The sequence below is a fragment of the Typopeltis vanoorti genome, chromosome 22 (genome assembly GCF_054136105.1).
Source record: "Typopeltis vanoorti isolate ZY-2024b chromosome 22, IOZ_Tvanoo_1.0, whole genome shotgun sequence".
NCBI lineage: Eukaryota > Metazoa > Arthropoda > Arachnida > Uropygi > Thelyphonidae > Typopeltis > Typopeltis vanoorti.
This window is the reverse complement of record NC_143570.1, coordinates 22,810,073-22,823,519: the sequence shown is the minus strand read 5'-3', so window position 1 is coordinate 22,823,519 and position 13,447 is coordinate 22,810,073. Positions and strand designations below refer to the sequence as shown.

Here is a 13,447-nt window from a genome sequence, read left to right as displayed (position 1 = left end):
GTTTATTGTACAAAAGTTATGTATAGTTTCCTTTTTTTTTCACATTTAATTATTATTCCCTATATAATTCACCTACCAAATCTAAGCTGATCTCATTGTAGTGTATCCTAATTGGTTGTAAATCATGTTGTACCACTTACTTACTACTGTACTACTTGTGTTTGGATACGAAATTTAAAAAAAAAAAAAAAAAAAACTGTATTTAAATTAGATTGGTTCCTTCAGTATGAATGATTTCCACAGATGACAATTTTCCACATCTTCATCATGAAGGTATTTTCTTGATCATAAATTAGTATAATAATAATATTTGGTTTAGAGATCAAGTGTTGATCAATTTTATTAAACTGAACCAACTAGTTTCGCCACACTTTAACTGTTGGCATCTTCAGGGCACTTATAAGTTTAAACAATCTCACAATTATGCGTAACTGCAAAACTGACAAAAATAACTGTAAAAAACCGACTAGAATAATTACAAATAGAATAGTATCGAATGTGAGTGAAACACATATCGTGTGTACAAGGTTAGCTAGCTGTTGCTAAGGAACTTTCTGTAGTTTGTATTAAAGTTCATTTCTTCCGTTTTTAAAGTTCTGATTAGGGTTTTCCATATCTCTGGGAGTATTAGGCCTTGATTTCTGTTAAGGTTGACAGTAGAATGGGCGACTGTGGCTGCTTCTTTGAAAATTCTTGAATGGTAATCTTCCTCTATGTAAGGAGAAAAGCTTTTGTCCCACTCGATGACATGGTTAGTTATAGAGAAATGAGATGATAGGCCAGAAATCTCCTTTCTGTTGTTTTTTGTTTTTGACATAGCCAATGTGTTCCTTTAGCCTGATTTCAAGGCTTCTCTAAGTCTGTCCGATGTAACTAGAGCCACAAGCGTATGGAATATTATAAACTCCAGCATATTTATAGAAAGGATGGTTGTCTTTTGGAGATCTTAGTAGTTTACAAATAGATTCTATTGGTTTAAATGTTACTCTTATTTTGTGTTGTTTGAGGAGGCTGGCGAGCTTGTTGGAGATGCCACTTACAAATGGAAATGCAATCGTTTTTATATATTGAATATCTTCTTGTTCTCTTTGTGGTGGTTCAGAGAAAAGGAATTTATTGACTAGTCTTCTTGGATAGCCGTTCAAATACAGATTGTTGGAAATAAATTTTAACTCATCTTGAAGGGTCTCATTGTCCATTGTGATGTGAATCGCTCTTTTCTTTAACGTGTATAATGCTGAGTTTATGTGAGATGTGGTGAGAGGAGCTGAAATGTAGGTTAGCGACCTGTATTGGTCAGTTTTCTGTACACCGATAGATTTATACTGCCATCAATTTGTTTTTTGATTAAGATGTCTAAAAACGGTAATTGATTTTCTCTTCCAAGTTCCAGAGTGAATTTAATAGAATGGAAGGAGTTGATCTTTTTGAGATAATCATATAGGTCATTTTTGTTATTGTTCCATACGATGAAGATATCGTCCACATTCAGAACCAAATTTTAGGTTTTGGAATAATTTGGGATAGGATTTTGTTTTCTAAGTCTTCCATAAAGAGGTCAGCACATGAAGGTGAGAGTAGGCTCCCCATCGCCAAGCCTGTTAATTGTTGATAGATCTTATTTTTCCAAGAAAAGTAGTTGGAGTTTAGGCAGTGAGCAAACAATGAGGTTATATCTTGTGGGAACAAGGGTACTTAAGATGTTAATGACCTCCACTACAGGAACGTTTGTAAAGAGAGAGAGGTGACATCCAAGCTGGCTAGAAGATTATTATCCAATATGTTGATGTTTTTTAGCTTTTCCACAAAATGTCCGGAGTTTTTAATGTAACTCTCTGAGTTGTGGATGTGTTGTTGTAAGAGTTTCGAGAGATGTTTTGACAATAAGTAGGTAGGAGAGTTGATTGCATCAACGACTGGTGTTTAACAAAAGCAGACAGACCCAGATTAAGAAATTTAACCACCTTTATACCACCCACAATGAGTCTAAACCTTCTCTACCAGACAACCAAGTTATTCTTAATTTCTCAAACCACATCTTAAAGAAACCTGAAATCGATATTCTCAAGAAAAGGTTTCAACAACTATGCAATAGCTCCTCAACAGATTCCTAAGGTAGATTTCATCTGTAGTCTAGAAAAAGGAATACCAATGAATTACTATGCAATTTATCCAACTGGCCAACAGACTATGGATATCTATGGCGTTCAAAAAGTGCACAAAGATGATATTCCTTTACGCCCAATCGTTGATGCAATCAACTCTCCTACCTACTTATTGTCAAAACATCTCTCGAAACTTTTACAACACATCCACAACTCAGCGAGTTACATTAAAAACTCCGGACATTTTGTAGAAAAGCTAAAAAACATCAACATATCGGATAATGATCTTCTAGCCAGCTTGGATGTCACCTCTCTCTTTACAAATGTTCGGAGCTTTTAAAACTACAGAAAGTTCCTTAGCAACAGCTAGCTAACCTTGTATACGCGATACTTGTTTCACTCACGTTCGATACTATTCTATTTGTCATTATTCTAGTCAGTTTTTTACAGTTATTTTTGTCAGTTTTGCAGTTACGCATAACTGTGAGATTGCTTAAACTTATAAGTGCCCTGAAGATGCCAACAGTTAAAGTGTGGTGAAACTAGTTTGTTCAGTTTAATAAAATTGATCAACACTTGATCTCTAAACCAAATATTATTATTATTTTTCACATCTTCATTTATTTATTTAGCCGGTCTGGTTGGTTGAGTGGTTATAATCAGATTAATTAAGGGAAAGAATGACAGAAGAATATTAGTGGTAATAATAACAATTTAAATGTTTCACTGTCTATAGTTCACAAATTCTGAAATCAGCATATCCACACTCCAGCCAAAAGGCTGCAGGTTCAAATCCTGCCGTGGGCATAGATGTTTGTTTGTGAAAATACTAGTGGTAGTGGTTGGCAGTAGATGGTGTTGGTGTAGATGACGAAGGTAGTTGTAGCTGATGGATTGGTGGAGATGGAGAGTTGTAGAGTAGGTACCCGTGGACATCCCTTTCCGGATGTCCACGGGTCATACTGCACGGCAAACATGGCGGCAGGGCGTTGGATCCCAGTGATGGTGGTCTGGAAAAAGGATAGTGAAAAAGATTCAGGAGAAGTAGAGCAAAGAATACGGGAAGAAAAGCAAAGAAAAAGAAGAAGAATGAAAAGGGCCAGTACCATCACTGGGAGGTCCCCTCCACCGCAAACAGATGCCCCACATGGAGGGGGAGGACAGCAGATGATTTTCATTGTCTGGTGTGAAAACACCACCTGCTTACTGGTAGCCTGAAGTAGCTTGGTAAATTACTATGTTTGATCTCTACAGCCAGGTTCTCACATTATCTTAATTTTATTTAACCCAAGATATTAATGTGCTACAGATTTATGGGACTGTTAAAAAATGTTTGTGTGTGTGTATACATACATACATACATACATTTATATATATATATATATATATATTCATTTTTTAAATTAACTGACTTAAACCCGAGAATTATAACACAATGACATTTATTTGAAAAAAAAAACGCAACATGTTTCGTCAAAAATGACTTCTTCAGGCGATAAGAACATAGAAAGACAATAAAAGACACTTAAATTAACATTGACACACTCTAAAGCTATACAACTATAAAGCCATAATATTCGACTGTAAATGATAGTGTGCTGATATATGGCAAGACGATATGATCTTTGGAGTCGTCCTGTGTCTCTACGTTGTTACGTTGGTGGCGGGATAATTGGTTGTTAATACTTTTTAGAGAGTAGCCATTGTTTTTAAAGGTCCATTTAAGATGTTGTAGTTCCTTTTTTAGTTCTTCTTCATCTGACAGTACAGATCTTGCACGATTCGCTAGAGTTGATATAATACCCAACTTTTGCGCTGGATGGTGATGGGAGGACGCATGCAAATATCTGTCTGTGTGTGTTGGCTTTCTAAAAATAGAGACTTTAATTGATTCAGGCGTCTTGGTGAGTTTAACATCTAGGAAGCAGATGGAACTATTTTCTTCAATCTCCATAGTCAATTTTATATCTTGATGGCGGTTGTTTAAGTGGTCGAGGAACTTGTTAAGATTCTCAGTACCATGCTCCCATATGAGGAATATATCGTCCACATATCTAAGCCAAATTTTTGGTTTTAAAGTAAAAGAGGAGATCGCCTTTTCTTCAAAGTCCTCGAAAAAAATGTTGGCTAACACAGGAGAGAGAGGGCTTCCCATAGCTAATCCTTTGACCTGTTTGTATAGTTTACCTTCGAATTCAAAATAGCCAGAGTTTACACAGTGAGATAACAGAGAGAACATTTTATTTGAAATCTTGTTTTTTAAAATATGGAGAACGTCCTGCGTCGGAACGTTGATAAAGAGTGCTACCACGTCAAAGCTCACCATGATATCAGAAGATTTTAGTTTTAGGTCCTTTATTTTAGAGACAAAATCTGTTGAGTTTTTAATATAAGAAGAAGATTTTCCCGCATAAGCTTTTAACGATGACGCCAAATATTTGGATAACCTGTATGTGGGTGAGTCAATGCTGTCTACTATAGGTCTCAGTGGATAGTTTTCTTTGTGTACCTTCGGGAGTCCATATAACCTTGGAATGAGGGGGTGTAAAGAGCGGATGGAGAGCCGTGTATTCCGTGGAATTTCTGTGGTCTTTTGTAGGAGATTATTTGTTCTATTGTGTATTTCTCTTGTTGGGTCTCTCTCAATTTCCAAATAACTATCTGAATTTAACAGTGCTAAGATTTTTTCTCGGTAGTCTATTTTATCTAGAACTACAGTTGCATTCCCCTTATCAGCCTTTAAGATGACAATGTCCTTGTTAATCCGTAGATTTTTAATTGCAAGTCTCTCACTAGGGGATATATTATCAGAAGGAGGTTTTGCATCGTTGATTGCAAGAATTGCTTCGATCCGAAGTAAACTCGCATCTGCGGTAGGAAGTAGCGAAGCTGCCTTCTCCATCTTAGTTAAAAGTAATTCTTTAGGGATGCATTTTGGTGCTAACACAAAGTTTAGGCCTTTTTCGAGAATTTTCTCTTCATCGGGACTTAGCACATATGACGATTTGTTAATCACCAAATTCTTAAGACTTCTATGACAATTATTTAAGGTAGAACTTTCTTGTTTTGACTTGAGAAAGTTGAATTTTCTGATTAGCTTTTGTTTGTTTAAGTTTTGATAATGTAATGCACTGTGTGAACTTAAATCTTTAATGTGATTCCAAGAATCCAGATCTAAGCAGGCTGCTAATTGGTTTTCTAAAGATGTTTTTTCTGTGAAAAGCAAAGATAAATAGCGTTTTGTATCGCAAATCCTCTCTGTTAACAGTTCAAGTTTAGCTCTAGTGTAAATACGGTGCGCTCTTTCTGTAGTAATGATTTCTTTAAATTGTAGGAACTGGAATAATTGAGGAAAACTTACATTTCTTCAAGAAGATGAGTCTGTTGATATTAATTCCAATGCTCTTTAGTGTCTTCTGATATGCTTTCGTAAGTACTATGGGAAGCCCTCTCTCTCCTGTGTTAGCCAACATTTTTTTCGAGGACTTTGAAGAAAAGGCGATCTCCTCTTTTACTTTAAAACCAAAAATTTGGCTTAGATATGTGGACGATATATTCCTCATATGGGAGCATGGTACTGAGAATCTTAACAAGTTCCTCGACCACTTAAACAACCGCCATCAAGATATAAAATTGACTATGGAGATTGAAGAAAATAGTTCCATCTGCTTCCTAGATGTTAAACTCACCAAGACGCCTGAATCAATTAAAGTCTCTATTTTTAGAAAGCCAACATACACAGACAGAGGACGCATATCCTGAGTCCTCCCATCACCATCCAGCGCAAAAGTTGGGTATTATATCAACTCTAGCGAATCGTGCAAGATCTGTACTGTCAGATGAAGAAGAACTAAAAAAGGAACTACAACATCTTAAATGGACCTTTAAAAACAATGGCTACTCTCTAAAAAGTATTAACAACCAATTATCCCGCCACCAACGTAACAACGTAGAGACACAGGACAACTCCAAAGGTCATATCGTCTTGCCATATATCAGCACACTATCCAAAAAAGCTGAGCAGAATTCTAAAGAAGTTTAACATAAAAACGTGCTTCTCGACTCTGCCAAAAATAAGATCACGCTTCAACAACTATAAACAACCTCACAACCTTCTACAATTCCCAGGTGTATACAAGGTCACTTGTGAATGCGGAAAGCCTTACTATGGACAGACAGAAAAATCTATCTTACTACGTCTCGAAGAGCATCAGAGAGACATTGCTTATAAGAGAACCAGAGCTACTGCTCTGTCGGGCCATGTCCTGCTTTCAATAAACACGAACAACGAAGGCCACCAACATGAAATAGATTGGACATTGACTTCAAACCTACACATCAGCCATGATGAAATAGAGCGCCGCATTGTCGAGTCAAGGGAAATCACCTTGACCCTTTTCATTTGAATAATAATCTTAGCTATAATTTGGCAGACTCTTTCAACTCTACTATTAGATACTGGAGATCGCGTGATTCCACACACGCACAGGTGTACAACAATAGAACTTTAACTCGGACTGTAGTTCAAGCTCATAACTGTAATTTACAGTCGAATATTATGGCTTTATAGTTGTATAGCTTTAGAGTGTGTCAATGTTAATTTAAGTGTCTTTTATTGTCTTTCTATGTTCTTATCGCCTGAAGAAGTCATTTTTGACAAAACATGTTGCGTTTTTTTCAAATAAATGTCATTGTGTTATAATTCTCGGGTTTAAGTCAGTTAATTTAAAAAATGAACATATCCCAACCCCGAGTTAATAGTACGTTTCATATATATATATATATAGAGAGAGAGAGAGAGAGATTTATACATAACATGAACAGTAATCACTCAATTATCTGATCAAGATAGCAAATAATAATCAGATTAATTAAGGGAAAGAATGACAGAAGAATATTAGTGGTAATAATAACAATTTAAATGTTTCACTGTCTATAGTTCACAAATTCTGAAATCAGTTAAAATTATTAAATCTAAAAAGATAATCAAACCTTTTCTGTATATTCTTCTTCACCATTGTATTGCATAATTTCAGGTGCCATAAAGCCCTCAGTTCCAGCAAAACCCTTAGTTCCTGTAGGAAAGCTTGCTCTGCTAATGCCATAATCAGCTAATTTTACATCTATTTTCAGATTATTGCATGTTATATGAAATGGTGCAGGCAGGTCCCAGATAAGAACATTTTCAGACTTTAAATCTCTATAAATGATATGCTGTTGGTGCAAATATTCCAAAGCCTTTCCAATCTGAAATTAAATCATTTTTAAGACCTGCATTTTTACACACACACACAGACACACAAAATTATAACTATGGCATGATAACAAATGCCTAAATGGTTCTCTTAAGTATGCAGAAGAATAAGAACACTACATTTCAAAACAAATTTCATTTACTTTATTAATTTTTTTTTAATAACCCACACATGAGAGGTACAACAACTATATCACATCAGTGATGTGATATGTGCATTGAGGTGCAAGTAAGGATTAAGAAAGAAGAAACCTATTGATATTTTCTTGAAGAACTGAAAGTTGTAGTTGTTGGGAGACATATTATGGAATGCTGTTTCAGAGAACAGAGTAGATGAAATAAATGAGGAAGAAGGGAAGCAGATTCAATGTGTTTGCAGTTGTACTTAAAAAGGGATGTTAGGCAGCTATTACTCATGTTAACTGGCCCAAAAGCAGATGGATAGATGATGTCTGCCAGATTGCTGAGGAGTAACCACATAAGTAAGTACCTGTAGAAGAGGCACAGTGCTGAAAGAGTGCATCTGCAAGATAGAAGTTGAAATAAGTCTATGAAGAAAGAGTCATTTATGAAATGAATTGCTCCTTTGGACAGCACAGAAAGTTTGTTGGGAGGTTTTAGATGCGCCACCCCAAATGTGTGAACAGTATTCTAAGGATGGGCAGATTGGAGATTTGTAGAAAGATTAGTATCTGGACATGTGTAAAACAGTATCTAGAGCAGAAAAGAATTCTTCTTCTTAAGCTTCGCAAACCCTAAAGGTTCTTAGCTGTCCTTGGACTTCACAACCGCAACCGTAACTCGAGGATAAGGTGGTTAGTTCTATGCCTCCCAGTGTGTCCTATGTTTGTAGATGCACGTGTTCAAGGGGCCGATGATTTGCCTGTTCTGGGGGGGATGAAAAACCCGAGTTTCCAGGTGACTCTCCCCACCTCTATATGATACTGGCTAACTCACCTTTCCTCGAAAGAGACCAGATAAAGATTCTTCACATCGCTGACAAGAATCGAACTCGATTCTTTCTGACCAAAGGGCTTTGCTATAGCAACTGAGCTACGGAGGCTCCAGAACACAAAAGAATGCCTAGATTTTTTAGAGGCAAGGAGATCTGATCCTGTATGGTGATTTGTGTATCACTGAGAGCAAGGGAAGTTTGCAAGAGAAAAGGCAGCTGCATTTTGTTGGCATTGAAGGTGACTAAGTTATCCTAACTCCACTAGAAGATGGTATGGAGATCTGTATTTAAGGCATTGGCTGCAACTGATCTTGAATCTTGGAATGTCTAAGAACTACAGTTTGTTGAAAGAGTAGGATGAATGAAGAGTATTACTGTTGAGAAAAGCTGGGAAGAGGATTAGTGATGACTGAGAATAGGTCCTTTATATATAAGAAAGAGAGAGAGAGAGGGGTAGGTGATAAACTGGAACCTAAGGCACCAGTTTATCACCACTGCAATGACGGTAAAGCTTGAAGAGAGATAGACCATCCACCGTACAGTGAACAACAAGAGAGAAAGCTGGATATCCAATTACAGAGAGTGGCAGGTAGGAAAAAAGAAAAAAGTAAGCAGGCCTTTATGCCAAACATGAATGAAAGCTTTGGCCATGTCAAGGATGAAAGAATATGTTTCTCCAAAGAGGTAGATGATGCAGGCTAAGACATCAACTGTGGAACTAGATTGGCAGAATCCATATTAATGGACGCTGATGAACTGGAGGCCCTCTAGGTAGCAGAAAATCTGACTGTTCATAATCTTCTTCATTATTCTGGAGAGAATTCATTTGATGGCAATTGATAAGTAGTTGAATGATGGGCTTCTATCTCTCATTTTGGAAAAGGTTCAATATATATGTTTTCTTTCATGTGTTGGTATAAGTGCCAGCAGAGTACAGAACATTGTAGAGATGACCGAGCAAAGGTATTAGCTCTATAGCACAATGTCTGAGTAAGTACCATTAGAGAGAGACCAGAAGACTTTTTTAGGGTAATTTATTTAGTATTCTTATTATGGCTTTGTTTTTAAAAACTACAGGAGGTATACAGTGCACGGCTAATGGTATGAAAGAGGTGATTTGTTTTCATCATCTATGCAGGAGTTGGAAGAAAAGAGTGATGTTAATAGAAGAGAAGAGAAGTTGCAAGGGATCAGAAGGCATAGTTTCCTTTGAGCAGGAGGTGAGTTTTCTGCTACTGGTTTATATGAAGCTGGATTTTGATTTGCTGATGGTTGTTTTGCATTTATTGCTGAGTGTGTAAAGCTGGGGTTCTTATTGCAAGCCATCACTGGTAAGCTGAGGTTTTTATTCAACTGCTTTCCTACATCTTCTGCTGAACAACATCTTGGAAAGTGCACAAGAATTTTGGTTATTAGAATTTGAGATTAAAGACTTCATACCAGTTAGGATAATTTCTTCTAAATGACTTGCTTAGTGCAGGTGTCTGGGTTATAAGAGTGGAAGCAATAATCAGACCACAGAAAGCAAGAGTAGTAGTTCTGGAGGCCATCCTACTTAGGACCTTTGTAGCATCAAAAGACACTGGGTTGAGAGTGGTTGGGGGGGGATTGTTCTATGATAGTGGAAACTTGCACAAGGTTATGATTTGAGTTGCTAAGAGAAGAGATAAACTTTATATTATATCTGGAAGAAATGGTTAAGAAAATATCATGGGTACTGGAAAAGTGGAAGGGGTTATCAGGAATTTGGGTATGTAGGCATAAGATTTGTGTTGGATTATTGTTAGTGATATCTTCATACTAGTTCAAGATACAATAGTATAAAAGGGATTTGAAATAGGAAATGATTACCATTTAGTTTTAAGCAGAATAAAATGAATATTGCACTGAAAATAAAAATATGTAAGAAAGTTGGCCTGGTTGGCCGAGTGGTTAGCGTATCCGCTCTCCAGCCAAAAGGCTGTGGATTCGAATCCCGCCATGGACTTGGATGTTTGTGATTGTCTGAAAATACTAGTGGTGGTGGGTGGTAGATGACGTTGGTGGAGACAGAGAGTTGTAAAGGAAGTGGCCTCCCTCGATGAGTCTTTGATCTCCTTGGAGGTGTCACATAATAATAATAAAAAGTATTAGGAAAGATCAAGGCCAAACAGCTTTCAAAGGTGAACTCTAAACTCAAATTATTATTATTATTATATGGTATCCCCATGGAATCCAAAGACGCATCATGGGAAAACCCAAACTAACTATTACACACGCACACACACACACACACACAAAACCTATCACATCTCTCCTTAAACTCATTAATTGCTAGAGAACCCACAAATATTTCTGGCAATCCATTCTACTCATTCACCACTCTCCATGCAAAAAATATAGTCCAGATATCCTCTACTAACCACACATTTATATAATTTCACAGATGACCCCTAGTTCTTTGACTATTTCTCATATGTTGAAATATTTCCTTTGCATCAATTGTATAAAACCTCTTTAATTTCTTACAAGTTTCTATCACGTCCTCTCTTTTTTGCCTATCAACTAAACTTTGTAATCCACACACCTACAACCTATCCTCACAGGCCTTCATCCACAAACAAACCTGTCACTAGCTTAACCACTCATCTCTGAATCTTCTCTACTATCTCCTGGTCCCACAAGAAACCAAGTGACCAACTCTTTGCACAGTAATTAAGCTGTAGCAGAATCATAGGCTTATAAAGAGGGATAATAACGTTCCTATCTTTACTTCTTAGCATGTTTTCAGCTTCCAAGTAGCAATATTGCAATATTCTCTCTGAATTTCAGCTCGCTGTCTATCATTATCCCCAAGTTCCTATTCCTCATCAATTTCCTGCAATCCAGTACCATCAATATGTAACATTTTCAATACAAACTTCATAACCTTACATTTTGCAACATTAAATTGACAATCATTATCCTTTGACCACAATGTCAATTTATTTAAATCTTGCTGCAGGATATCTATATGAACTTTATAACTACTGCCCTTTCCAGTTTTGCATCATCGGCAAACAACTGAATATCTTCCCTTAAATCTTTCCCTATATATCATTCATATACATATTACAGTAGTGGCCTTAATACAAAACCCCGAGGTACTCCAGCAGTCACCCTCATTCTCCTAGATTCCATTCAACCTACTACTCTCTGGTGTCTGTCTGTGCCACACCTATCTATGCTACTAGTTTCATATCCATTTCAATTTGCTCCAACTTTTGTAATAGTTTTCCATGTGATATTCTGTCAAATGCCTTTGCCAAGTCCAGCAGTGTTATGGTAGCCATTTCTTTTATCCAATTCTGCTTGTCACTTTATTATAAAATGTGAATAAATTACTAAGACAGGAACTAATCTTTACAAAGCCATGCTGCCCACTACAGAATATCATCCACCCACTGTTGGATTTTACATTTAACCAGTTTTTCGGATACTTTAACAACACTTCTTCTTCTTCTTCTTCTTCTCCCATAGTCCTAAATGAACCGTTGGGTCATTCATGGCTGGTAGGTGATACTCTTTGCTAGCCTTCTCCAGTCGTCTCAGTCTCTTGTTCTTGATGTCAGTTGAGAAAGGGAGGAATTTGTCCATTTTTTGATGTTATCATTCCATTTTAATCGAGGTCGGTCCCTAACCCTTGATCCTAGAACGATTCCTTCTAGGGTTTGCTTTGGAATGCCATTAGCCCTCTCCACATGTCCAATCCATTTCATCTGTCTTCTTCTGATGAATGGCAGAATATTTTCCCTTTTTCTCCCATCTATTGAGTCAATCAATTTTTGGACATTTTCATTGGTTTCTTGAGGGGTACAGAGAATTCTGAAAAGTCTGTAAGTTTTCATTTCGAAAGACAGGAGTCTCCTCTCATCTTCCTTCAATAAAGTCCAGGCCTCACAACCATACAAAAGGACAGAATTCACCAAGGTGTCAATTAGTCTTAGTCTGGTCGTGATTGCTATTCTGTTATCTCCCCACAATGGTTTTAACTTCTGCAGGGCCACGGTTGCCTTAGCAATTCGGTATTTAATGTCGGTTTTTGAACGACCATCTTGACTCAACGTGCTTCCTAGATAAGTGAACTTCTTTACATTCTCAATTTGCTTATTGCCAATTTGTATCTTTAAGAATTCAATGTCTGATTTTGAGGTTATCATTGTTTTTGTTTTTTGTAGGTTTATGTATAATCCATATTTTTTTAATGTTCCGAAAACATGGCTGTTATCTCTTGTAATTCTTCTTCACTTTCTGCCAGAAGATCGATATCATCAGCGTTAACAACACTACCGATAAGTTAATTGGTCTGTAGTTTGCTACCTCTGTCTTGGAGCCACTTCCTTTTTGCAATGGAACTATCTTATCCACTTTCCACTCTCCTGGAACCTTGTCAGAGAATTAAACTGAGCAACTCCATAAGAGAGCAATACCAATTCTCTTCCACATTCAAGTAGTACATGTCATCCAGTCCTACTGCTGTGTTCACATTAATATTTTTTACCTGGATTTCCACCTGGATGGTAAACCTTGGCACAATGATCACTCAGCAATGTAACTATTTCTTTTGCATTTGTCCTATCATAGTCATTTTTTGTCTTACCATACTATTCACCTTTCTGGATTGCACTCTGTACTGTCCATGGGTGTTTTCTTTTTTTTTTGCAGCTCTTATTTAATATCTTTACTCATCCACTTAATTCCCACTTGGTTTATCCTCCTGACTTTGGGTATGCAGTCTGATACTGTTTCTCTTTGATCATGGCACTGTCCCAAATGACTCCTGAGTCTGTCATATTCACCAGCTTTAAATTCAATACAAAACCTTTCTTGACAGAATGACCCTTTCTCTCTTCATGTTTAGCAACTCCCTAGAATGGTCACTCTCCCCAATTAGAGGCAGAGTGTCTATCTTGGTTATGGATATATCTTCTGATGTTATTATCAGATCCAACATCCTCAGACTCCTGGTCACCCTCTATGACATTTGTCTCAGGTAATCATCCCTTAGCAACTGTATAAATTCCACTCCTATCTTCCATTGCCACCTTTCCTCCCTCCCATCTATGTCCACATAGTTAAAGCCTCATATAATAATTGTTTGGTCTACAGATACAT

At 37.0% G+C, this 13,447-nt stretch overlaps 1 protein-coding gene across 2 annotated transcripts in view; it reads right to left on the bottom strand.

The window, feature by feature from the left end:
* The window catches only part of LOC150094209 (leucine-rich repeat serine/threonine-protein kinase 1-like), an 803,235-nt gene that overhangs the window by 173,431 nt on the left and 616,357 nt on the right, over positions 1-13,447 (bottom strand). For both annotated transcript variants that reach the window (XM_090412317.1, XM_090412318.1), the window contains exon 26: positions 7,098-7,352. In XM_090412317.1, the coding sequence (XP_090268443.1) occupies positions 7,098-7,352 (255 nt within the window). The remainder of the gene's footprint in view (positions 1-7,097; positions 7,353-13,447) is intronic.